Genomic DNA, 27,504 nt, shown 5'->3' with positions numbered 1-27,504 from the left:
AATCTGACATCTATTGTAAATATGTTTTTGTCATGGACTTCTCTTATTTAACTGTACAAGATAAAACTCTTCACTGAAAAAAGTGAGTCTATGACATGATTGAATCAACAGCTCTCTAAAACCCAACATCATCACCTAAACATGAGCCGTACATAATAAACGAATGACTCAGGCTTTGCTCACTGGCTCGTTGTGGAAGCTCTTGGATTAAAGCAGCACTTTACCTGTAGTGTTGGGTGTGTTCTGTCCATGTCGCCCCATGTGAGCACCCACACTTGGTCGTGGGATTTGTCGTAGAGCATCTTCACAGGGAAGGGATCTATTGCTACTGCCTGGAAGACAGACGGGAGAGAAAACACAATGAAAGTCTGCTACAGGCAGAAAAGACAGGTCATGGGTTGTTTCATTAGAGTAGTAAGAAGTGCAAGAGATGTTTTAGTGGGGATGTCTGACACACATCAGGTGGAGGAATAAAGCTAAACAAAGAAATGGCTTGCAGAGACAGCGAGGAGAAAAAGGGGGGAGAGAGAGAGCGAGCGAGCGGGATGGAGGGTGTGCGGTGCCTGCAACCCCAGGTCTGCTGCAATGTCAACAACAAGGAATAACACAATCCATTACCCTGCTTCTGGCCGGGTGGACAGGGAGCTGCTGACACCCCCACCAGCGAAGCGAGACCACAGCCCTGTGTTCAGTAATGGGAGGTCCAGCCCTCTCCTCTGGTCAGCCAAGTGTCAACTCAGCATGTGTGTGTACTGGACGGTGTGTGGAGATGCTGCGCTGCGAGTGTGGATTTGTGTTTACCGTCCTGCGTGACGGGAGTGGAGGTGAAGCAGAGGTCGGGTCGTTCAGGAACGGCTCCTCCAGCTCCAACGCAGTGTAACCGAGCCGAGAGGCTTTCACTGCTTCAGCTTTGGCTAAAATAAGACTTCAGCTGCTTCACTAGACTCTCATTTTGTGCCTGTTGGTGTTGGTTGGTGACAAACACAAGCATTGCTCCGCATCAGACTGGGCTCTTCTTTTCTACAGTCGTGTCACATTTTATTTTGCCTGAAGATCAGAGACGGCTCCTGGGCGTCGTTGCCGCAGTAGCAGCGGGGAGGCACTTCACTTAATTACCATCCTCCTCCTCTGTAACACAAGCCCTCCACCAGGGGGCCTGCGTGAGTGAGGTGCGGCCCATCAAACGGCCGCTGGGACCTCGGCTTACGGTGGGAAAATGACAGATCCTCACTCACTACTTTAAATTTGCTGTTTTTAATCAACACTAGTGCACAACGTTGTCTGGGGATGCGGGAGTCGGGCTTTATGAGGAATTAGCTGTAAAGCTGCCTTCTTTAATTTGCAGCTATTTAGGTTTTATGCATTTCAGCATTTAAGATGCCATTAAACTCCAACACTAACAATTCACCATGAATAAATAACCATAACCAGCTTCAAATATAGAGTTCAGCTTAAAAACCCAGGAGTGATGTTGTATATTAGATGTCTGTCCGTCAGGCGACGTCAGAGTTGAAACAGGATCAGGGTTTTATCCTTAAGGCAACTAGAATAGATGTCATATTTTTAAGAGGAAATATATTTATGTTTTTAAGAAGGGCGCGGATGACAGATTCTCACTGGTTTCCTGCAGCTCAGGAGAAACTACCTTTACGCGTTCACTGCAGCCAGAGGTTCTCCATCTGGGCTTCTGTTTAATTAGCGGATGTTCCATTTGTTTTCAGGCCCAGTGGGAGACGGAGCTGGCGCCGCTCTGACACACCACTCAACTTTAGATCTCTTTGTTAGTTGGTGATTCTTTGCCTGGAACAGCATGGAAATTCTACAAAACTGCATAAAAGCCTCTTTGTAGCCCTTGTGTTGTATAGAGGCAGCGATGGTTGTATGTTGTGTAATGCACCTGAAGACTCAGCGTTTCACATGTAAATGCCTAAAAGGATCCAAATCAGGACCTGACACATCTGTGATGCTAATGTTATATGTTACTGTACTGTATATGAAGACATGTGAACACATCTCCTCATGTCATTCTCTCCCTCACACCTCTCTCGCCCCCCCCCGCCTTCTCCTTGTGTTAGGCCTATTTCCTCCCATCCTGCACCTCAGTATAAATGATGCTGACCCTGGGAAGAACCCCTGAGGGATTCAGTCTCTAAACAGCCGTTATAGGCAAGACGAATGGCGCGGCGGCCTGCACCCACCTGAGCAGCATATTGTTCCTAGCGCTCGGGGTGAATTTGATTTATTTTCCATTGCATGTGGTCTTTTTTTTTTTACTTGGCAGTTCAGTAGCTTGGAAAGTTGAGCGGAAGGCGTCTCGCGCAGACGATGCTGTCGGACACGGAGACAAACAAAACCTAAACGTATCGACTGCACGGATATATTTTATAAGTGTAAGTCAGACAGTGGTACCAGAGCTCTCTGCCTCATTGTGGTGAGAAACACGGCTTCGCTGCGGCTGCAAACCTCCTGTTGGACAATGGCTGTTAAACAAGCGCTCAATCCACTGTTTTTCAAGGTGCCTCTCCTTCACACACACCTGCACACGAATGCCTGCCCTTTTGGAGAAAACTGAACTTGAATTGACTTCTGTTAACATTTTTTAGTTTCTAGCCTATCGCATGAACAAAGTCTGAGTCGTTCCGACATCCACCCACCTGCACCACCTTCTGTGCCTGAATATCCACCACCAGCAGTCGGCTCTGGAGGGGCTGGGCCACGTAGATGTACTTATCCCTGATGTTGACTGCTGAGGACCACACGCAGCGCTGAGGCGAGACCCCCTCACCTTTAGGGCACATCTCCTCCTGTGAAGAACCGGCAAAGAGCAGAGGGCATGATGGGAAGGGAGGAGACGGAGACGGGCAGCATCAGCAGCGGGCTACTTTTCTCCTCCAGCACCAGTGACGGGAGATGGGCAATTCTGACATGAATCGATCAACATGTACTGAGGTAAACATACTAGAATAATGAGAGTAATCAATAAGGTAACAGCAGTATAATATCTGTAATAACTAGAAAACAGCCCACAGTATGAACTTACAACATAATTGGGGTTTAGTAATAACATGTTGAGGTGTTACTACCTAAATGTAGAAGCTGTTAAAACCATTTATACCTTCAGATGAGTCCTATTATGACTGACGCGTCTGTTCCTCTAGGCTGCAAACTGCACTTTTTACCAGCGTGGAGCAAACCTCAGTAAAGGTACAGACGGCTGCTGACTCATGTACCACATCACCTCTACAGGCTGTGCAGCGTGTCTTTGCTGACGAGACGTTTATGCACGCACTCACTCTCATACAGCGCCCTATAAGCTATGCTGCATGTGAACGCTAATGCTCACACACACACTCAGGTTGAGAGTCTCCACCTCACCAAAGTGGAGAAAGTGCTGTTCACAGCAGGAACCCACTAACACATGGCCTATTGAGTTTGTATTGATCCCTAATACAATTACAGGCTCCTGTAAAACCCAAATCCCTCAGAGGAACAAGCAACTTTAGCATCTAAAGCCCATTGCTCTGCGAGAGGGATGTTCTCCAGTGGATTAAAAACCCGGGGCTGTATAGAACACAGTCTGTAGAGTCTATTAGTGGGAGCTGTTGACTAATGGACACGAGTAATCCCGTTACATTTAGAGAGGTGAGCCGCTGCATTCTGACACCGAGGGAAGAGGAGACGGAGCGGCTTTTGCTTTGGTTTCAACACCAAAACACAAACAGATCAACAGACAAAACCGTGAGATTCTAATGGATGAACACTTTCCTTCTATAAACACTAAACTGTGCACAGTGTCTGACTGGGGCTGAGCTGCTTTCAGTAGTTATAACAGCAGCATCTTTACTTTAATGTGGAGCAAGTCATTATGTGCCAGGACCCACTGTTTACTTTCTATTTAGTCAAGTACAAAATACACATCTAAGGAAATGACACTCACATAAGTGGCGACAACCCTCTCAGTCCGCTTCATGTGTCTGCGTATCTCACATTCACTGGGCTGGAGAACTGTGATGCCCTCGTCAGAGAACACGTAGAACATGTTCCCCACACTCAAACCTGGAAGAAACCACAGCGAGACAGACAATGATGCTTCTTAGGATGCAACCGACACAAATGAGGACTGAAAAGAAGCCCTGCACGCGTCACATGTGACATCTGTGACGGACATTTCAATTTCCATGCCGGAGGAGCCTCCTGTTAGCATGCCATCACGCCTGTGTGCATCCGCGGCGTGTGTCTGCCAGCATTCTGACAACGCCGACAAAGGGCCCTGTCAGCAGCAGGTCCACGACGCACTGTAGCACGAGGCTTCAAATTAAAAGCGGGGCCTCTATGAGGCGCGTTTCACACGCTGTCTGCTGGGTGTAAACAGCTGCTGATGAGCTACAGTAGCAGCAGCAGCGCATTGGAACGCTAAGGATGAATAACAGGCTTCTGCTGCTGTCATGGATACGCCATGTGACCGCCGATGATTGGCACACGGGCATAAGCATTATGCGCATAGGCGAAAATGATGACAGTGATAAATGTGTCAGGTAAATCACAGTATGAAGCCTTCAAGCAGTGGAGCCCAGCGCCACGGTGCAGCTTCACGCAGTCCGGACCTGAAGGGTCCCAAACTAGATTCCTGTAGGTTTGTGCCATATCAAGCTGCACCACAGGGGGTTCCCGCCGCCGCTGTGAACGTGTACTTGTGGCCATTCACATGCGGTAACAATAAATAACGTATAAGGAACAGATGGATTTGTACAGAGTTGAAACCACACCGTTGTTTTTCTCGTTACCACCTCGCCGCCTGTGTGCTACTGTATTTGCAGAATGCATAAATTCCGGCTCTTGTACCTCCAGGCGAATGGAAAAAAGAGGAGATTGGAAAACACACTTGCAAAAGGATTCGCTGGAAAGAAAACAACTCAGTGATTCATTGTGGAAAACTCAGCAAACATCTTTGAAAGCGCAGACATCCAGCTGCAGGCCCTGATGAGGACAAAATGGAGTCCGCCTTTTTTTAATTCACAAGAACACAAAAGGGGTTCGTGAAGTGTAAAGTCTTACCTTCTTCTCTCCACAGAATGTTTGCAACTGCAGAATCAGCCGCCGCAACAGGAAGAGGAGAAAGAGAGGAAAACATTAATTCACCTCCAGAAAAAAAGGAACAGAGGAGGTGATTTCTCTTGTGCCATGTCAAAAGGAAATATATTTGACAGCTACAAAATGTTCCTCACTGCTGCTGACAGGACCATATTTCCTCCTCCTAAATCAAGACATCACTCTCGTCTTGAGAGACGACGAGTCATCGATTATTCTCTTTAATGTCCTGATTAGCTCTGTGTAGGTAGCGCGGGCTAGCGTGTCAAAATGATGCAAGCTAATGAAAGGCCCACATTAAAGAGCCATGAAGTATGTGAAGTGATTGTTAAATTCATTTAGTGCTACGATCAGAAAAAGCCAGAGAAGCTGCTTGCATCCAGGTCCACAGTGACTTTTCATTGTGAAAATATGGAAGATGAACCTTTTCCACGTCTATTAGAAACTGTTAAGCCAGACTTTGAGCCTGACCCCTGATGTAGAGGCATCTCAGCCTGACTCAGGCTCGTGGCTACAGAGAGAAGCTCCGTTCCTGCAGACGTGCTGCACTTCCACTGCTCTGTTATTTCGTTGTGCAGCCATTTGAAGACAGGGAACATCTGACAGCCAATCAGTCGACATGCGGCGCTCGTGCCTATTATTAGCTCTACAGCTTCTGAGGATACTAGTGCAGGGAATGTATGATAGAATCCTGACAGTTTCGCTGCCCGGTGGGACGTCGGAGCAGCGATGTCCCACAGAGCGGCGCTTTGTAACGCTCAGGTTCAACAACACTGCAACGGATTCATCTCTGGGCTCGACTCGAGCCGCTAAACGATGCCACGCGATGCATGCTATGGATCACAGCATGTGGATGGAAGGTGTGTCTGCAGCACCTGTTTTCACCAGATGAAGTACAGAGGAAGGGTTGGACTTTCTGATTCACTTTAGGGTTAAAGCCGTCACTGTATCAAACGGTGGGCGACCTTGTGTCAGGATGGAGGTCACACCTCTCTGCTACTGAGAAGCTACTCTGCTGCGCTTCCTCCTCTACGGTGGAGGGTAGGAGCTGTAGCTGCGTGTCTTACGGGTCTTCTTGGCTGAGTCTTCCACAAACAAAGACGAGATGTCCTCATCCACTCCCACTTCGTTCTTGGCGATGCATGTGTAGGCTCCGGTGTCCTCGTAGCGGACGCTGCCAATGAAGAGCTCGCTACCGTTTGCTACAAGACAACAGCAAAAGGAACAGAGACAAGTATTAGTCAGTTTGTTGTTGACACATTATTATTACAGTAAATTGCTTTATGAACACAGGACATCTGGTTTGGTTTCTTCAATAGGAATAATTATAAATCTTAGATTATTATAAAGATAATTATGTTTCAAACCAAACCTAAACCAAACCTTTAGATTTGTTCTCAGGGTCTGGTTTTAAAATGATGTGACAGAGGCTACAGCTGGGAAACAAAAGGTAAAATGTGCTTTGATCTGATGTCCTACTGTCAGTCATGCTCAGATTTAATAAGAGGACATTAAATGATTAAACAATAAAGCCACTATGACTCCTAAAGGAGACGAGGGACCAGATCTGAGAATGAACGAGGTGAGGCAGCACGTCCGTCGTGCTTTGTTAATGATGGAGAGTCGGATTCGTTTTTGAATTCTAAACTGAACATGATGCATGACTTCATTTTGCAACGGTCTATATTCAGCGACTGTTTGAAATGTGATGAAAACAAACTCATATCTTGTGAATGTAATGTCAACTGAGAAAATGACGAATATTACAACCAATCTATGTATTTGATTAACAAACCTGGACAGTTTTTGTTATCACAAGTTGCGCTGACATTTTTTTCATCATTTAAAAATAAAGCCCAAATACAGTGATTAAAGTGAGTTTAATCAGTGCAATCAATCAGCTTGCTGGATTGAATTATCACCTGAAGCTGCAGCTCCCCCTCAGAGTGACTGACAGCTCATTACTCAGCTGCATCTATACCGTGGTGGTTCCCTCACCACTGCTGCAGCATCATTTCTGGCCACAGCAGGAAGCGGGACAAGACCCGCAGCAGCTGAAGAGCCACAGCAAAAAAACAAAGCCTACACAACACAAAGCATCTAATAAGTAACGACGCCTTCCAACAGCTGGACGCATAAACAGCTGTTCGCGTCTCGTCTTCCTGCTTCCTCGCTGTTTGCGGCAGATGCAGGTGACGGGTGATGTTAGGACAGAGCTCTTCATCTGAAGCAGACTCTCTGATGTAGCATCACTGTCTGTGATGTGAAGCTCTGCTCTGACAGAGTCTGTATGTGCTGCAGCTCTACACTGATGACAACGCGGCAGCAACGAATGATGTGTGGATCACAGTCGAGCGCGTACGGCCCAACATTAAAGGAAGCTTTGTGTTTCATCCCGTCTGCGTATCTGAACTTCTATAGGTTCTAACACCCTCTGCTCTCCTGTTAGATTGTGTTTGGCTTTGCTTTAGCTTCCCATGTGTTAAAGCTTGACGGTGGTCACCCTCCTGTAGAAGCCCCCCGTTGACCAAACGCAAATACCACAAAACCAAACACACATGGCTTCATTTTCATGTTGAAAATCCTTTTCACCTTTCACTTTAATACTGGGCTTGTAAAATAACAAGACATTACAGAAGTTGACGCAAAGCTTTTCACATTAGTGAAATGTCTTTTGGATCGTGATAATAATTCTCTTTTATCAGGGAGAAGTGTGTAATCCTTTGAAGTGAAAACTGCCTTAAAGGAGGCCTTCATAGAATGAGACGCCGCTCTAATTGCTTCTAATTCATATAATTATGTTCAGATCAATTCTTATTGAAAACCACTGAATCGACCACTCATTAAATTAGTCTTTATATCCTTATTTTGCACCAAATGGCAGAGAAATTTAGCAAGTGGATAAGTGCAGTGCAGTATTTAGCAGCTAGATAGCCAGACATCAGTCTGAGTTAGTGGAGAGGAAAAATGGAGCTGAAAGCAGAGTTAATATTCATCAGGTGCCCATGACTCCTAATTGATGGTAATAGTGCTTTTAAGTGTGTAAATAACTGTTGGCCCACAGCTTCATGAGGTGGTGCGTAAATACTGCAACTCAGACGGAAACTTTGTATTGTAAGTTTAGTTTGAGTCTAGTTTGGGGGTTAGGGAAACTCCTACAGTCTAGTGGGTTCAGCACCTTGGACAGTTACAGGCTGTGGTTTGGTTTAATCATTAACAATAAGCACTTTTCTGTTACTGTTCAGCTGCGGTTCATAATCAATGACCTTCACTGAGTATGTGGTTTAAATTTTACAGAACTCAGCCAAAACACTGGCTTTATTACATTTCTAACCTTCTGTGTGAGATATGTAGAAAATTAAAGGTCTGACTTGGTAAGTAAGACTCCTGCTTCTTGTCATTCCCAGCGCTGCTTGGCAAATCTAAAAACGTGGCCACCACAGTGTTTATGTGTTGCTGAACCCTGCAGAACCTCCCTTGTTTGAGTGTCTGAGGGTTGATAACAGGCTATTACCACAGGTAATGACCCACACACAGCCAATAAACTCTCCCTTAATGAGAACTAGGCCATAAAAAGGGTAGTCATGCTCCATTCTGCTCCATCTCTCTGATATTGAGAGTGTCTCTTTAAAAAACAGTCTCCTGGCCTGGGTCACCTGACATCTCATTTTATTTCCACTCTGTGGAGTTGTTTATTTTGTTAGGAGGAAAAAAAACGAAGACGGTTGAAAGGGGTCGCCGCAATCTTAGTTTCATCACGTCGCTATGAAATGCAGATAAATGAAGAGCACAACAGAGTATTACTGCTGACAAGCGGTGCCTCCGTTTTTAATAAAAGAGAATTTAGTTTGACAGAACACCGGCTTGATTTCCAGCTTTCCTTTCATTCTACATGCAGCGTTTCTGCAGAGCTGGCACACTGCGGTGCTGTTGGGAGGCAACAACGCACAATACGCTGACAGCACAGCCCAAAATAAGCAAAAGCTCCTCACCTATGAGAGAAAGCTGTTTGGAGGATCTGGGCTGCAGGTCCATGCCGTTCTTCAGCCACAGGAGCTTGGGATCCGGGATGCCGTCGGCGTGGCAGTGGAGGCTGGCAGAAACGCCGGGCTCCTGGGCCTGCGTCTCTGGATAGACCAGGATGACCGGAGGGACTGGACGCACAAACACAAACAAAAGCAGGGACACACAGGAAGAGAGGAGAGGAGAGGAGAGGAGAGGGGCGAGTGAAAACATAATTACACACCGCTTCATGGCAGACAATAATTCCTGGGGGACTACAACACAACCGTCCACACATGCAATGGGAAGAGAGGAATTTGTCTCACCTCAGCATGGAATATATTCACACATAAGAAACCAAGCTCTGGGGCTGTTTTATTACAGTTGGGTTCTGCATGAAATAGATGTTGGACGCATCTACAACTTACCTCTGGGGAGAGGACCGGAAATTAATGTGGAGAAATCCAGAGGGAAAATGAAACTGAGGTAATAGTTTACATGAACAAGTATGTTTTTTTTCTAGTTTCTGTTTGTATCGTGTTTTAGATGAAGATGAGCAACTCTACGATAAAACTTGTAGATTCATGTACAGTATGTGAATAATCAATAAAGCTAAAGATGATGAAAGGTGATTGACGGTTTTTATTCACTGCTCCAACTAACAGAGGAACTGTCTCAAGGCCACATTTGAGTAGTTTTACACAATACTCCATGAGTATCAGCGTGTGGTGGAATACTGCATTCCACCAACACTAGGGGTGCTTCACCTCTGCTGAAGCTGCAGCGTCATCACAGCTCAGAAGGGAAGGAGCTTTAAAAGCACAACAGGATGCAAACCGCCCACTTAGTTTAATGTGCCACTTGGCTCCTTTCCATTGCACCTTATCTCACCTCGCGCTATCTCTGGTGAAATACCTCCAATCCCCAACACAAACATTTGGTAATTGCGCTCTTCAGATAACTCGCCCTTCAGGACCTACTCAGTCTCCATGACTCCCTTCCCATCACTGCCTCTCCCTCTTTAGTTCAAGGTCTAAAACGCAGCAGCGCTTCGTTTCAATTAGCATCTTGGAAAAACAAAATAATCACAGCTATTGTTTGGCCTAATTGAATAATTTTTTCCCGCTTGCCTGTCACACAAAAGCTACAAATTAGTGGGGCTGCGTCTTTTATTTCCTGTTACACGTGGAGCAGCTTTTAAATGACTCCTTCCATAGATTTTTGTTGGAGCGGCGCCTAGTAATAAAAACTAAGGTAAGGGAGATGAATTCCCTTATGCCTGTGATTAATATCAGCAGGAAGGTGTTTGGAAAAGTTCAGTCTGCCAAAAACTTACTGTATCTGGGTTCCAACACATTTTAGGTTAAGCAGGTTTAATTCACTGATGTGAAGTGAACTCTTATCAACTTTGAACCCATTTCTCTAAAACACCTGAAACTTTATGTCACTTGGACAAAGTCAGTTGCTTCAGTCCAACTTTAGACTAAACACCTGCCGTTGCCTTTTTCGTGACTCCTTTTCCTTCTTTGAGGAAACCTAATGGACTACAACTACTGGCTTTTCATCATTCTACGCTTGTTTAAATGACGTTTCCACACATTATCGTAATTGCTTTATAGACTCACTGAATTCCTACTGGATGCTTCTTACTGTAACCACCGCAAGCAGTAAGAAAGGTCCCCACAGGGAAACCAGGAGTAAAATTGAAGCATTCAGTCCACACTTTTCCCACCACTGTAAGAAATAAATGAAGCACTACTGACCATTCACCTGCAGCACATGTGTCTGATAGAGGTCTTCGTAGCCATAGGCGTGACAACTGTAGTTCCCCATGTGGATTGTTGTCACCTTGGTGATGTACAGGGAGCCATCGTCCCCAAAGTCCTGCAACACAGGGACGAGACGGAGGAAAATTAAGACGAGAGCGAAGAGGTCGGTGCAGTGGAGGAGGAGGGAGGAGGAGCAGGAGGCGGTGGGGAAGGATGCGGCGCAGGTACATGTACGCGACCACAGGGAGCAGAATGGAAGGAGCCGGGCAGAAAACGGAGGAGGAGAAACCAGAAAAGAGTGATGTGAACGGGAGGAGGGACCATGAATCAACGGTCTCCCTGTTGAGCCCAAGCGTGCGTTGGGGAATTTGATCCTCCTCCCTGTGCTCATCACGCTGCCTCAGCCTGATAAATGGCAAGGGTTAAAAATATAAAGCCCATTAGGCTGATGAATGGAGCGGGTTGTTGTTGGTGCCGTATGTGGCCGTCACAGGGGGGTTCCAGCCACAGCTTAGGGTGGATTAAGGCATTAAATAGTTGGCTGTGCCATCCAGTGGCAGAGCAGATGTCCTGGTGCAGAAATGAACGTGAGCTGACAGACGCCCGCGTTGTGACAGGAACATGTGGACTGACGCTCTGAAAGACGCAGGACGAAGACCAAGCTTTTCAGGATTCACCAATAAGGTGCGAGGGGTACAGTAACTACACCAGCGAGGGCTGATCACATGTTGGAGCACATACGTCAGAGGCGTCTTTTACTTCAATCATACCTGACCTGCTGTGACGTGGCTTCTTTACTTTAATTACAATGGTTCAAAGCCAAACGTAAATTTTCACATACCACTAAGCTGCTCTGACCAGAGGCTGCCTGCTGACACTAGTGACACAGAGTCGGCACATTTAATCAATAAAAGGTAAATTATTGACTTTGAGGTGTCAAAGTGCCCTAACATCTGTACAGAAGCCGGCTTTGATGCAGAGCGGGGCAGATAAAGACATACGGAGAAGAAAAGAGGCCTCTGCTCCCAGGTTTAAGCCTGTGCAGAAAGGTTTCAATCACTGTCAAATGACACTTCTGAAAACAAGCCAGTTTCCATTCAGTTCAGCAGGGAAACGCTGGTTGAAAGCTCTTTGACGGCAGAGTAATTTCCCCTCCTTCCTCTCTGCAGGTTTGTGTGTGAGCTCCGGCGCAGTGCACCTGGATAAAACGCCGGACATAAAATGCTCTCGTTTCATTTTCCAGCTTATAGTCTGTCATCAGTCATGCTCTTTCTTCTAACACATGCTGGATGCTCCACTGTTCTGTCAGATAAAGGTGTCAGACACACGTGAGTGAGTTCATTTGAAGCAGACGCCTTCATATACTGACAATATACTGCCCTTTGTTGTGTAGCTGTAGATTAAACATGTCTAAATGCACTGAAGACGTATTGAATCATTCACTCATTGTTTATCTTTCCTCCTTTATGGTCCCTTTATTTCATTACTTAATGGCTCATGTAGACTTGTTTGTCCACAAAGTCTCTTAAACTGAAAAATCTTTAGCACAAGAAAAAGCTTTTAGAAGTGGCTAAATTGACCAACTGCCCACGAAAACATGCAATATTTATTGGATTAGTTTCTCTTCTTGTTCTTTGGATCTGCGTATTACGGGAAATGATAAAGAAATTCCAGGGACAACAAGCGGCTGAACTTGATCTTAATCCTTAATGTGACCGAACAAAGAGCGGGTCCGACCCAGTCCTCCTCAGGCAGATCACTGCTCTGGAAACTCATTACGCGCGGTCAAGGTGCTGCCACCACCTTCCCTCCAGTCTCCACCTTAACACCTGACATTGTTTATGGGCTCATCATCGCAGCAGCCCAACAAGGCTGCTCATTAACATGCAATTAGCGCGCTGTGTTGTGGTGACGGGAAAAGCGAGGCCAGCGCCGCTGTCACGTGTGGATGAAAAGGATCATTAAACACGGAGCCCGTCGTTGCTCTGCTGGGGAGAAACTGTCCTTCCTGGAAACCTCCCTTTTCTTTCCACGCGTCGCATCTTCCAGGAAACACGTGGCACGACGCCAGACACTCCCAACACTTAAGTACAAATAAATAGGCACCAGTGAAATGAACTGATGAACCCACTGAGCTCCACGCCTTCGACAGCGAGTGTCTACATTTAAAAAGGTGTTAATAGGCTATTTGTTTTGAGTCAGTGAGGAGAGCCCCCTGCTGTGTCCCTTACCACCGAAGTTTATCAAATATTAATCAGCCGGACCAATTAACTCCATTAGAGAAGCATTTTGAAAACAAACAGACCCACATATGCTGTACACACACAGCTGACGGGGAGAAGCGGCCCACTCTAAAACACTGCTAACAATGAGTGATGTTAAATGGTGGTCAGAGATGGCGGTCAGTGGCTGATGAGGAGAGTCGAAGCTGAGCACATTCTGTCGCCTATTACCAGTGACTGCAGCTCCATCACCATCATCATCACTGGGAACAATTTAAAGGCCACGAAGAAGAGAAGAGCAAAGCGCACTCACATTTATATCTTCGAGATCCAAGAAGTTTAATACGATGCCGTTCCTCTTCCAGATAATGGGTGGGCGCAGCGTCCCCTGAATGGCACAGGTGAGGACGGCGCTGAGGCCCACGGTTACCGTGGAGACGCTGATGCGCTGGTCCTCCGACAGGCTCAGCTGGACGACCTCTGTCACGATGAGAGTAGGAGGGGAGATGATTTGCGTTAGAGACAGGACTGGATCACAGGCGAAAAGACACAGTACGAAGAAAAGAGTGAGAAATGAGAAGACGGAGAAAAAAAGTGTGGCAGAAAATCACAAATCTCAATGAGCGCTGATGTAGTGGAACTGTACTGTAGCTGCCTTAATACGGGTCTAGGAATCCATCTCATTACCAGCAGAGCGCGGAGGATAAACAGGTGTCCGGGAGTAAAGAATATTCCGCGAGGAAGAAGGGCCACGTGTCAAAGGACACGCAGCTAGCCAAATATCATTGTTCTCATTAAGGGAAATTTATGTTCATTGAAATGGCCGTCCAATTCAATTCACCTTTATGGCAAATTAGGAACTAATCCTCACTGGGTCCCTCGGCGCAATAAATAGTAGCTGTCGCCAGGCTGTGACCAGACACTGAATCTAGTTACAGCTGCAGTTTGGAAACTTTTTCTTTGTCCAAGTTTAAATGTGGACAAAGATCAGTGTTTTAAATGGACATGAACACGTCTCCACAGCTAAGTCAACTAAATTTTCCTCATAACATTTAATACATGAAACCTTCAGCACATCCCACTCCCTTCAGGGCTGTAAACATGTGGAGCCGTGGCTCAACATCAGCTCGACCCCAGCATCAACTCATGTCAATGAATAAACGGATTCTAAATGAAGGCAGCGGAGCGAAACTGAGCAGGTTCCACAAACACCTACACACAGAACAGATCCATCAGTCAGCGGTGAGTTCAGGATCAACCTGCCTCTGACCACACGGCAATCAGACTCTGAAGCGTGTGAGGAAGCTGCTGTCCGGAGCCAGACCTGAACAAATGCTGCTGCAAAGTCGCTCAGATATGAGCTGTCTGCCTCAGACGCCTCTCAGGTGATAGATACATGTGGCCGACAGCCCTTCTGTCAGCGCCTCCCACCGAGCCCTGGGTCCAGGACACAGCCCGGCCCAACAACGCTATAATTCAGCTGAGCAGTCATTTACTGGAGGTGGCAGAACAGGGAGCATTGATCCGACACGTGGACAGCTGCTTTCAGGGCCCCACTGTGAATCATAAACACGGACCACGGGATGTTTCCTGTCTAAACGCAACGGGCCGAAAGTGTGGATGCGGCTTTGAACGTCTGCCGCCGGTGACGCATGCACCTCCAGCTGCTGGTAGAGTCGCTGTTAACCAAGCAGCGCAAACGCAACAGCGCACGACGCCGCCTGCAGCTGAGTGCTGCATGCAGGGTCCTGCATGGAGCTGATGGGTGGCATCAGAGACGACAGCGAAGCTTTAATCAGCACAAAACACTCCCGCACCGTCGTATCAGTGCTAATCTGGCTGCAGGGCTTCTGTTTATGCTGCGCGTAGAAGAGGAGGAAGATTCCTCTTGTTCCGGGCAAAGAAGACGTTTAAAGTGACTGGCTCGTCGATGATAGCACTTTATTTGCCTTTGTCTCTGTTGAGAGCTGAGCTGAGCAGTCAAAACATAACCTTCAGCTGAGCCGCTCATAATGCAGGTTGTGACTCTGCTGCGTCATTAGCAAATAAAAGACCAAATGCTCCATCAATTTAAAATGGGTGGCTGTGTTTAAACATTTCCACTGCACTTATGAGGTCAGGCTAAACTTTCTGCTAACGCATGAGGCTCCACTTTTAATGTCCTGCTCAGAAACCAATACATCCACCTTCATGAACGATGGACCGCTCGTGGAATTAATCGTGGCACCGTGACATTAATCCGGTGCCTCCAAACCCGTCCCGCTGACGTAACAGCTGTGACGCCAGAAGAGAAACGTTTCCGCGTGATGAAAAGCAGATGTGTGATATTTGTTAGCAAACGTGTCCACTGCTTTTTGCACATAATTCGAGTGCAGAGGAAATATTAAGAGGCGCCTCAGTTCAGAACCAGCGATGGGTTCAGTAGATGAACGGTAGCCGTAGTTTTAGTTCTATATGAAAACCAGATCAAAGACAATCTCTGGAACCATTAGGATGATTTTCACTCTCGCCGGCGTGCTATAAAAACCTCCTCAAACATCCAAACACCATCCCTTGTTTTCTGACATCCCAGACAAATTGCATGTCCACAGGCAGCACGTGCTCCGGCCCGGCTACAAACGCCTGTCATGACATTATCTAGATAATCATTTCTACGCAGCCTGAAATAGCTCCAGTGTGTACATTAGTAATTGACTTTCTGGGGGATTCGGGATCTCCATCAGACGTGCTAACTGAGCTACACAAAGGCCGGCAGAGCCGGCTGGGAGGTCTCCTGCATCCGGCTCCAGAGGAATATGTAGTTCAGCACGACTGGGAGAACGAGGAGGAGGTAAAAAGGGAACAAGTCAAAATACGCTAAGACAAATCGATGCCAAGGGGAGGGAGGAAATACATAATATAGGTGATAAACAGGCTTAAATGTAGAAGAAGAAGTATGTAAAAAGGCCCAAGAAAGAGAGATGCATGAGAGAATGTGTGTGTCTGAAAGGTAGAGACGAGTTTAATGCAGAGCACGGCGAAGATCTCCCAGGGAATCACTAATGCAGGGAGCTCAACGCTGCAGCTCAGACTTGTCCCCCTGCACTTTTATGAAACCCCGCTCTTGAGGTACAGTAAGACATCAAGCCAGAGGAAGGGAGACGGGAAAGCAAAAGAAAGAGAGACAGAAAAGCAGAGGAAGGGAGACGGGAAAGCAGAGGAAGAGAGACGCGAAACAAATGGGAAAGAGACAGGAAACAAGAGGAAGAGAGACAGAAAAGCAGAGGGAGAGAGACAGAAAAGCAGAGGAAGGGAGACGGGAAAGCAAAAGAAAGAGAGACAGAAAAGCAGAGGAAGAGAGACGGGAAACAAATGGGAGAGAGACGGGAAACAAGAGGAAGAGAGACGGGAAAGCAGAGGGAGAGAGACAGAAAAGCAGAGGAAGAGAGACGGGAAACAAGAGAAAGAGAGATGGAAAAGCTAAAGGAAGAGAGACGAGAAAAAAGAGGAAGAGAGACAGGAAAGCAAAAGAAAGAGAGACAGAAAAGCAGAGGGAGAGAGACAGAAAAGCAGAGGAAGAGAGACGGGAAAGCAGAGGGAGAGGCCTCTCCAAAGACCAACAATCTCATCCTGCAATAGAATCATTTAATTAACTGAGAAAAGTGCCTGGCTTAAGGGCACGCCGTCATGAAATCACAGGACCCCCTGTTCTGGTTCCCATCATGGGATCATCGTTCTACTTTGTGTAGTTCATGACACTTTATGACATTTAAATCTAATGTCTGTTCTCAAACGTTTCTACTTTATAAAGTAAGTCATACTGTACATATGTTATAATAAAAACCAAACTCTTGAATTTACTAAATATTTATTGCTCTTCTGACGTGTGCAGGGATAAAGGTCAGACACACTAAATTTGGCAGAATGCCCTGAGCAACAGACCCTGTGGCAGCGGCCCCTAAAAAGCAGGGCGAAACAGCACTTCACGCGGCAGAACCGCTCCTCGTGGAACCTTCTCTCCATGCAGCTGATACAGTCAGTGTGTTCTGCTCACGCTGACGGCACCGGAATCAAAGTTTGGACGGATCACACGCAGCCATTAAGGTTATTTCAATTTCTAAGAAGGAGCTGGATTTCGAAACTGGCGATTTGACAATAAAATAACAAGATATGCGAACACACACACACACACACACACACACACCAGAATAAAAAAAACACTTGTTTACTTTCACTGTCTTTCCTTGGAGAAGTGAGTAGAAGTTTTTCAGAGGCCTCCTGGAGCCTCCGACCAGCTGAGCACACACACACACACACACACACACACACACACACACACACACACACACACACACACACACACACACACACACACTGGTGACAGCAACACCTCAGACACCACACCTTAGAAGAAGAGCTGCTCCCTCTCACACACGCCTTCCTTTATGTGTCACATATGCAAAAATATGCACAACACTCTTAATTATTCATGTTTGACCCTCAGGGAGAAAAAAAAAATCCTCTTTTGGTTCCATTTGGTAAATTGGTGATTCAGACATTGATTAAGAGGCTCATCACTAAGTGAAAAGCAGCTGCTATCATAACTCAGCCTGATTCGTCAGCCTTCACGCTTTCTACCAGTTCCTGCAAAGCTGTCAAACTACTTAGCTGTGGATTTTTGCAGGATTCAAAGCAAATTCGAGTTGGTGTCGTGCCAGCACTTGGTTAAGCCTTAAACTAAAACTGTGGGCTTTTTTTGAACGGGCAACAAAATGCTGTTTCTCACTGATAGTTGCTATGCAACCACCATAAAGTCACGACAAGGGCCAATCACAGGCCGACAGGCGGCACTGCGTCGGGTCCGGTTGTGCTTGAACCGGCTCCTCCACGAAGGGACGCTTCTAATCACAGGGACCTGAGCTGCCGCCCGCTTTCTTCAACGGTGTTGCAACATTGAGGAAATGATGGAAGCCTGTAGCAACAAGGACGTCCGTGAATCCAGTTACACACTGTCCTCCCTGACGAACCGACTCAGCAGGAAACCAATGGAAACCTCACGTGTGTAGAACAAGCCTTTAAGGTTAAGACTTCACCCAGGATAATGTGAAACTTCAGACACATTAGATCATAAGAGTGAAGAATCCAGGTAGTTCTTCACAGTGGAAACGTGTGGCCGGCCTTAATGTGACGCGTCAGACATCTGCCAGACACACGAGCCCACGCTGAGGCAGAAACTGTTCCATGATTTATATTTAACATATTTTACACACAACTGACACGCGGTGGGAAAATGAGCTCTCATTGCAAATCTGTGCATCCAGCGGTACGTGCCTCCGTGCAGCCCTGACGTGATAAGGTGGAGGCTGGGGTTCTGCCCAGCGCGGGTGCGGAGCCGCTACCGAGCGCCCACTGCGCCTACAAATGATGTGTGTGTCATTGTGCATTCAGGGGGACGTCTCTCTGCAGGCGGGCGGCGCTCAGTAAATACATCATCTGACTTTCACCACCATTGACACGGCAGATTAATGACCTGCACGTCGTACTGTACAATCGATACCTGTGCGCTCAGTGGAGTCATTCTATGCGTGGATCACGTCCCACGTTCTCCATGCTTCTCGTTCCTGGTTTCACCTTCTCTCGCGCTCTTCTGATCATTTCCTTCTGCCTCTGTCTCCTATGCAAACACGCAGGGCTCAGTCCCAGGCTCACGGACAGGAACTCCAGCCTCTTTGAAAGTGCTGGCATGGTGATTATTCATGGGAGGGAGATGGGGATGAGCAATCAGTGGCCAGCTCATTAATCACACTGGATGCAGACCCTTAATCTCCTCCACAGGTACAGAGGAGCTCCTCACTGCATCTCTAATGGCTCCTTCCTCTCTCCCTCTCTTCCACCCACCGACTCATTTTCTCCCTGATGCTTTGTTTGCATCCGTGCTTATTTCTCTGCTTCTTTGTGCTTTGTGCACTTGATTTCTCTGTGACTTGCTGACAGCCTGTCTTCTCTGTGGCCTTTTACTTAAAGTGGCACCTTGGCCGACTGGCTCCTAATTTGCTACCAGAGCCGCAGTGCTTCTTCTCCAGCAGAGACACTTAATACGGCCTGCTTGTTTGGATCACAGCAGAAAGAAGTAAAGAGACCATTTTAAAAACAGTATCTCTCAAGCAGTGTTAATAAACCAGGAGAAGACGTTTGGCAGCAAATCTCTCTCGCTCTCCCTCAACAGACGCATTAGCCCTGAAACAACACATTTACTTTAATCTGGCTTGACAATGATGAGATCAATTTAATTCAAGCAGTATCGAGAGAAACAAACACAAGTAGTTCATTATAAAACAACTACTATTTGAAGAGTAAAAGTTGGTGTAAACAAACTCAAACCTCCTGCTGAACCCGGCTCACGGTGGGCGGCCGCTGCCTCAGGGAGAGAGGATGCAACAATAACAGCATAAAACAGGAAGTTTGGGTCCGAGCCCCAGAAGCTCCACAGACACGCACAGAGAAGCGTGAGCACAGCTTCTGGGACCAAAACGGCTCATGATCCTCAATTACAGCCAAAGGCCTCGGAAAACAGCTCCACCGCCTGATCTGTAGTTAATACCTGGAAAAAGCACTGGAAACAATGCACCTGCTTCCAAATGTCACATTACTCAGGCATTTCAGGACGCGCTCGTTTCCCAGGACATTTAGACGAACAATCGTCTCCCCCACATCGTTTAACAGCCAATTTCCTGCTAACGGAGCCTTTGTGAGGGGGGCGGTGCCGCTCAATGCCCAGGTGCATCTGAAGGCGATCCTGGATAATGGCCTCGCATCAGTTTGGTGAAAGGCAGCGCTGGCTTTATTCAGAGCCTGAGACCGGGAGGAACCCAGCAGCTCATTCACTGCATCTGGTTGTTTGGGGCGAAGACCTCCACATTCCACAGGCACAAACTTTATGTTTCCGCTAATTCACGGCTTTAGATTCTGCTCAATTCATGCACCTTTGCTGCAAAGTCTCATTAGTGCCGAGCCGGTGAACTGTCACATTAATACGGCAACATGCGGCAAAGTCACACCAATAATGGCTGGATCGTCACAATGCGAGTCATTTTTTCCTCAGCTTATCCAATATGCTGTGTTGTGACTCCTGAAGGTCGAACACACTGTGACCCTTTGGCATTATCAAACTGCATTGACTGAGATGAAAGGGAGCTCGTAGTCAGTCGTGTTTTTATGACATTTTTCATTTAATAGCAGCACAGACATCTGTGCTTTCCTTTCAGTCGCTGCTTTATAAAAATCGTTTGGATTTTTGAATTAGTTGATATAATTTAATATTTAGTAACAAAAAACATGCTTCACTGTATGAATGCGTTTAAACTAGCATTTGCCTTCATATTACTGTCGCTTCTGGCATCGATTCATAAAACCTGACAATGTGACTTTGAAGGACTGTTTGTGATAAAGCTCGCACCTGCGCTAAACTAATAAACATGATGGGGTTTGCAGCCTTTATGCATTCAGTGTGTTTGAGGAGAATCATAACCACTCCTTGTAAAAACGTGCAGTAGGAAAATACAGGAGAAGAATCGAGCTCAAGACAGATACTGAAAAAAAGCAGGACAATTTAAATCTCAGAGGCCAAAAAAGTCATCCTGTTGTAAGAGGCTTAATGGAAACAAGCCGACGGTCTGGAGCTAATCTCCCATACTTCATTTAGCTGGATGAGACACTATTCATTAAAGTGATACTTGCATACGATAGAAGCACAAGATCTCCTGACAATCTGGATAATCATCTTTATGAAAAGAGATAAAGGGCCCCTCCCCTCCATCGCCTGCCAACGAGGCCTTGTACTGTAAAAGCACCAAGCTTTTTTCTGACAGACCAACTAAGTGGCCTTTGTCGATTTCCAGTCCCTTTGGCCTTGAGCAGGAGGGTAGGAGCGATTAGTGGCCTGCAGCAGCTCCAGTTGAGCCTGACCCGCGGGTCGTCTGCACCGACTGAATGCAGTGAGGCCTTATCTGAGTGTGTGGAGGACAGCGCGCACGGCCTCAAGGTGCTGTGGAGCAATAAAGCCTATGTAAGCGTGGAGCAACAGCGCTCAGATTAGAGCTGCAGGACCGAGGAGGAAAAAGGCCGCGGGGGCTTTTCTTAAAGAGACACCGCCCCAAGATCAAAGAGGTCAGTGATCTGTGGTTCAAACGGCTGAAGCCAGAGCAGCAGTGCTCAAAATATGGTCGTTACAGAACAGCGTGAAGAGGCCGTGTTGTTTTCTTCAGAGAGAATGTGAGAGGTCAATGTTTAACGAGGCTAAATGTGATAGAAATAAGCAACGAAACTGCATCAGAGACAAAGGAGCAGCATCAACAGAAAACGAGTCCATTATTTCACGTCAGCTGCAGGTTCTGCTTTTGCACCAATGACACACTGAACCACTGGTTCTGTCAAAGAAGCGCTCTCTCCAGTCAGAACAAGCTGCTGCAGGTTTGGACGTTTCCGAACAGTTTTGCTTTAGGAACTCATTCATTTTGCTACTTTCATACACTGAAACTCTGAGCGAAGGCAGAGTCAGTGCTGTGTCTTTTTGCACCACAGCTGCAGGAAGGATGTCGATGCCACACTCACCGCTGGCAGCGCTGCCTGTGATGAAACCAATGCTTTTAGATTTAGACCAAACTCCATAAAACATAATGTAACCGTCTCTCCTTTAACTAAAACAGGCAGCGCCACACGGCACCGTTACGACCGAGCTAAAAGAAAGTGGATGCGTGATTAATTGCTCCACATTTTAGCCTGCGGTGGAGTCTCTCTGTGCCCGGCTCTGATGCATAATGGATTTGGAAGAATAAAGTTTGTCTACATTGTGCAAACACCACTGCAGACACACCTTCTGAAAACAAGTATGAAAGATTGTGTGGAGTCAATGATGAAGCTGAGTCGGAGGGGGTAAAACTGTAAACTGGTTCTGACCTTTGACCCCATCAACTCCAGTAACAACTACACGTGCAGTGGAGATGCAGTTACACCAACGAGGCAGCGATTGGATGCGAGTGTGTTTCAGCTCCAACGTTGCTGGAAGCAGGACACGTCACGCTCAAAAAGCTTCTCAGGATCTTTATGGGTTTTTGTGTAATACAGCATCACATCGAGTCATGCACCTGAGTGAAAACTGAAACTGGGATTTAGCCTGAAAATAAACAAACAAGGAAATGAGCCGGAGCCCTGGAGCCGCTCAGGTGCAGCTTTAGACAGCGCTGCTGAGGAGGAGCTCGTCGTCTGCCACCCTGCGCTGCCAGTGTGCACCACTGAGCCGGGGCGCAGAATCAGAACGCACCTCTGAGAATAAAGACGGGAGGTGTGGGATTACCTGCTGCTCTGTCATTACGCTCTCTGTGTCACAACACTCACTTCAAAATGTTCCACTACTTCAGGTTGGGAAAACTGGCAAAGCACTGACTCCACAGCATCGACGGACGCGGCGACAAAGGCGGCGCTGGTGTGCGTCAGTGTAAATCACCGGCTCACGTTGCATGTGGACATCAAACCAAGTGGACTCTGTTTGCGCAGTGGGGTGAAGGCCCGTGCTGCCGCTAAGCGTCACGCAGCACGTCCCCACATTCAGGCCGTGACTGTGGATGCGCGACGCTCGCGTCTCCATCCTCAGCTTCGTGCTGGTGCATCACCCGCTTCCTCTCCTCATTCCTGCTTCCTCCCACTTGTCTGAACGTGTCATCTCTGATCTCTCAGCCTCCACGTCCAGCCTTCAGCGTCTCGTTCCCTGATGCACCTCTAACTGCATCACTGCGACACCACCAGCTCCACATTTAATAAGAAAGTAAAATCAATAGCTCCTGAGGCGATTGTTTGAGTTTTGTTTTGTATAATTTGCCTGCTTTTCGCTGGAAGCCGTCCCGTCTCCTCCGTCGGCTGGTTCCACCATCTTTCATCCCTTTATAAGATCTAAGCCGTTGCGTTGTTGTCTTAGTGACGTCAGTCCCACCGCACAAACAGAAAAGAAAACAAGTCTTTCATTAAAATATAACCTTATCACTATAAGCAAGCCATCTGGACCAACTCACTGATGATTTACACAGAACAGATGCCCGCCTGAAGAAAAACAACACTTCTGCTGAGTGCATCTATGGGCAATGCTTCTTATTTCCTCACAAAGGAACACTGTAACAACAGTGCCCAAAAGCTGGGGTTATCCAGCCCTGACGGATTATGTAGTTGTACCCTAACCTTCTTGGCTTGTCTGCTCTCTATAAATCTGCAGCCATATTCACTTTCACTCGCCGTGAAAGTCTCCCTTCCTTTTCCTTGCTGGTTTTCTGCCGTGTTTATCTCCTTTGTTCTGGGAGAACATTTTCAAAGCTGATGAAGGTGGATGCTCAAGGGGATTTCGTTGAGGAGATGAGAGGAGAAAAGAGCGCCGCTCTCACACGAGCGCACACAGCGCGAGCGGGGAACACACATCCACGTGGACATGCACTCGTTTGAAAGCGCAGACGGGTGTTAAAATAAGAAAAAGAGGTGGAGCGGGGGGATTTTTCGACCAAAGAGGCAAACGAAAGAGCAAATCAATGGAGGCATGATAATGAATTATTTCCTCAGCAGAGAGGGAGTTAGAGGAGGGAGATAAAAGCAGACCACATGCTGTGCCGCTAAGAGCCGGGGGGCGGCTGCCTCTGAACCGCGGCGCGTTGGAACACACTCGCAGCCCCGGGACCCATGGGTGCAGAGACGAAGAGCAAGAAGAGGAATCCAAAACCTGCAACGACACCGAGGGGCCAGAAAAGAAATGTCACAGAGGGCAGGAGGTCGGAGCAGAGCGCCCGCATGGCTGCAGAGCATGGATTTACATCTCTGCGGCTAATTAGAGACATAAAGGCCAAATTAAAGCAGTGGAAACGAAAGACGGATCGACAGACGGGGAAATGGAAAAGCAGAGGCGGGAGCCGGCGTTTGATAGGATTATTCAGCGTGTGTAATTACAAGATATTAAATGTCTGCTGGAACAGTCAGTGTGTCGTCAATTGGAAGTTATGTCTTAATGATCAGATGATGTTCCAGATGTTCGGGGATTTCTAGTGTGTTCATAACCCAAAGAACGACATGATCTGCACTCGGAGGATGAGGATGAGGATCGAACCACAAAAAGAATTATGTGCGCTTTGTATTTGATTGCACCTCAAAGAAGAGTCTGACTCCTGTTGTTCCTCCAAAGCAAACGCATCCTGGTGAAAAATGGCTTCACTTTAGATGCTTTTTCTACATTATTCACAATTTGGAGACAGAGATGCACTTGAAATATTTAAATGTCAAGATGGTGACTGTAAATTTATTATCCATCAAAGCAAACTTCAAAGTGTAGCACAACCAGCTGTTGCTTTAGGAGTTGGTGGAAAGAGCAGAAGCCACAACGGCAGAGCGCCATTCATTTTGTTATTTACTGTAGGTGAAGCTTAGCTTGAAAAGCTTAGTGCATAGTTTTTCATAAATAATTCCCAGACACGAAGGAGAAAGCTGCCGATGACGTAAAAGACCAACGGAGCAAAGACAAAGGGAACGGATGCCTTAGCAGCAGGCGTGCCACTAAAGGGTTACTGGGTATTTTCAGTGTAATCAGCAGCTTCGATTTCTTTGTAAATGGCCGCTGGGAAAGAGCTCTCACATTCTGGCTGTATCTCAGGTTAATTTACTGATCAATTCCAGCTCCTGCACAAACAAGGGGAGCACAGTCACGCTGTCCCCTCACTGAGTTGGCTGATGTGTTTGCAGCAGCACCTACTATTTACTGCTGCCTAATGGGTAAAAGGGCAATAATCCTAATGTCTGATGGAGCGTTACAACATGACCCGAGGCCAAACCTTCCTCTGTTCTAATCTTTAATATGAACATAACCGTACGTCTGTCCAGTAGCGGAGCATAAACAGGGCTGGATGCATGCGCAGCATTAGGTTCAGCCTCCGACGCCAAAGGATGTGTTACGACATCACAGTGTGTGAATTGTAGCCGCAGGCGTTCTGCAACAAGCATGACGCAGTCCGATGATGGCAATGATTCCAATATTCTTACTGGTTTATCAGTTTCGTCTTTTAACTCTAAATATTTTTTCATGCTCACTTTATCTCCAGGTTAGTTCCAGTCCAACGGAGGTGCACAGATTAAATAGCTGCGTTTTCCTCCCCGCTAACTCCCGGAAACAAATTAATAAGGCCGTTCCTAAAAAGGATGATGTTCTGGCTCCCTTTTACTCCACAGTCCCACACTGTCGTGCGTGCGTGGGGCTTAGATTGCTCATTAAACTGCACCTCTTTATTATCGCCGTCCTGTAGCTGCCCGACTTCCTCCTCGCGTTTCTCTTCTCTCCTCCAGAGAATTACCTGCATCAGCTAAGTGTTGCACTAAATAAATGATCTGGGGATTAAACAGACAGCCGCGGTTGCTATGGCGACTTACCAGCCATCCTCACTATTGTATTGAGAGCAGGTTGCTGGAGGCATGGTGTTATGTGGAAAAGCGCCTGCTACTTCCAGTGTGTGAGACAAGCACACGTGTGCACGTTCCTGCAGACTGGTTTAACGTGATGTAAAACATGGACACGCGACTCAGAAGATGGGACGTTAGCGCAACCACTGCCTCAATGGTCCCATTCGAGCTGCTGCAACCGAATCTGGGCAATTAGGAACAGAAGCAACACTTGGAACGTGCAGAGGTTCCATAAAAACACCAACAACTAGCAGCGAGCGGTAATGAAGACATCCAGCAAAGAGTGAAGAGGCTGAAATCAGAGAATAATCATTAAAACCCAGTGGGCGACAGACGACGACATGCTGGAGAAACTATGGAGAAAACAAGAGGAGGAGGAGCGGTGGCTGGTGAGTGGAGGAAGGCAGATCCAGGACCTGCAGTTCAAAGTGACGTTGCTGTTGGGCGCTCAGCAGGAGGTCTCTCGCCCACTTGGCTGCTGGAGAACAACAGGCTCCTCGTGTAGAAGCGATATCTGATCTCAGCAAGATCTTTGGTGCAGATTAGGGGCGAACGCGAGGAACATGAAAGATCAAACCTTGGGCAGCAACACTGAGATATTATCTGGCTGCCGAGGCACCGGCATCCTATTACAGCTTCAATAAACACTTGGGGGGAAAATGTCGACAAAGCCCAGCAAGAAGAACATCTTAACCCACTGCATGAGCCGCATTCTGTTGAACATCACCGGAATCAGAATCTGTGTAATTAGCAGAGAAGACTGGGATGAAAAAAGGATTCAATTAAAGCTAAGATGATGGGCAGCAGCAGACATTGAGCAGGATGAAGAGTCTCAGCGTGTCCCTCTGCTTCGCCACACAAGCCTCGCTCAGACCTCTGCCTGACCCGCTGCTCTCCTCCTGCCTCCCACCAATTACAAGCTTCCCATTGCTTTCCTCTGTTTCCACTTTTTCTCATTTCTCCTGCTGAGCCGTGCTCCCCAGAGAAGAGGAGATTCTCATTCCTTCCTGCTCCACCGGCTTTTTTTATTATTCTATTTCAGCCTCATGGAGAACAAATACTTGCAGGAAAAAAAGACTCAGAACAGCATGGAATTGGAAACAAGTGAAACCTGGCCTGCTTCTAATTAGACGTACAGCTGTGTGTTTGTAAATAATGAAATCCTGCCATTTTTCTTGTTGTACAAAGTCATTAAACTCGTGTTTGTCTAATAAAGCATGAAGCTGCATCGTTACACCTCCAGGCCCAATTATTGGTAAAGAACCTTAAGAGGTCTGAGGGAATCGGCACTACACAATTTTAATTCCTTTCAGACATTTCAGATAAAAAGTAACATGAGCCAACATTAAACCCAGCTATGGCCTTTTAACACAGTCATTTCCAACCTGTCAGGACTCAAACTGGACATAAAAGCTTGTGGCCCTTTACAAAACACTGGTGTGTGAGAAAATCCAGCACAGAAGCTGCAGTGATTTAAGCCTCTGAGTGAGACGACGACGCACACTTCTTTGGTTTCTACAGCCGATAAAACGATCCAGCTCTGCTCCAGCTCTGCGTGACTGTGGCTTTTTTTCATTTACTGGAGCACGGCTTCCCAGTGCAAGTATGACACCAGTGCCGAACTATAGATTCTGAAAAAGTCAATATTGTGAAGTCTAACGCAGCCAGTGCAGATGGGACATTTGCAGAGTTACTCACTGCACATAATGTGCATGCAGCCAATTTGTCACTCCAGGCTGGATTTATACACTGTACATGTTATCCACACAGGAGCTCTGACCTTGTGTGACCATATATATTATGTCTGCAGGCTACAAATATTTTCCACCACGGCCTGCTCACCTGTCACCGTAACAGCTAATGCCCTGTATTTTTTTCCCCAGAACAGTTAATGTGAGTCATCCGGGGGTTTGGCGTCAGCGTCCGTGAGGCAAATCCCTGCACATTTGTTAGTTTAATTACAGTGT

The 27,504-nt window shown here is 46.9% G+C and overlaps 1 protein-coding gene across 3 annotated transcripts in view; it reads right to left on the bottom strand.

Moving 5' to 3' along the window:
* fstl4 (follistatin-like 4) overlaps positions 1-27,504 on the bottom strand; it is a 113,782-nt gene that overhangs the window by 7,123 nt on the left and 79,155 nt on the right. For 2 of the 3 annotated variants that reach the window (XM_029172794.3, XM_029172795.2), the window contains 8 exons: positions 13,395-13,561; positions 10,854-10,974; positions 9,081-9,242; positions 6,156-6,290; positions 5,056-5,082; positions 3,938-4,056; positions 2,655-2,804; positions 225-332 (listed from right to left, as the gene is read on the bottom strand). In XM_029172794.3, coding sequence (XP_029028627.1) covers positions 225-332; positions 2,655-2,804; positions 3,938-4,056; positions 5,056-5,082; positions 6,156-6,290; positions 9,081-9,242; positions 10,854-10,974; positions 13,395-13,561 — 989 coding nt within the window. The remainder of the gene's footprint in view (positions 1-224; positions 333-2,654; positions 2,805-3,937; positions 4,057-5,055; positions 5,083-6,155; positions 6,291-9,080; positions 9,243-10,853; positions 10,975-13,394; positions 13,562-27,504) is intronic. The other variant, XM_055514554.1, reaches the window with a different exon arrangement.

The sequence above is a fragment of the Betta splendens genome, chromosome 14 (assembly GCF_900634795.4).
Source record: "Betta splendens chromosome 14, fBetSpl5.4, whole genome shotgun sequence".
NCBI lineage: Eukaryota > Metazoa > Chordata > Actinopteri > Anabantiformes > Osphronemidae > Betta > Betta splendens.
This window is presented reverse-complemented; position numbering and strand designations above follow the sequence as displayed.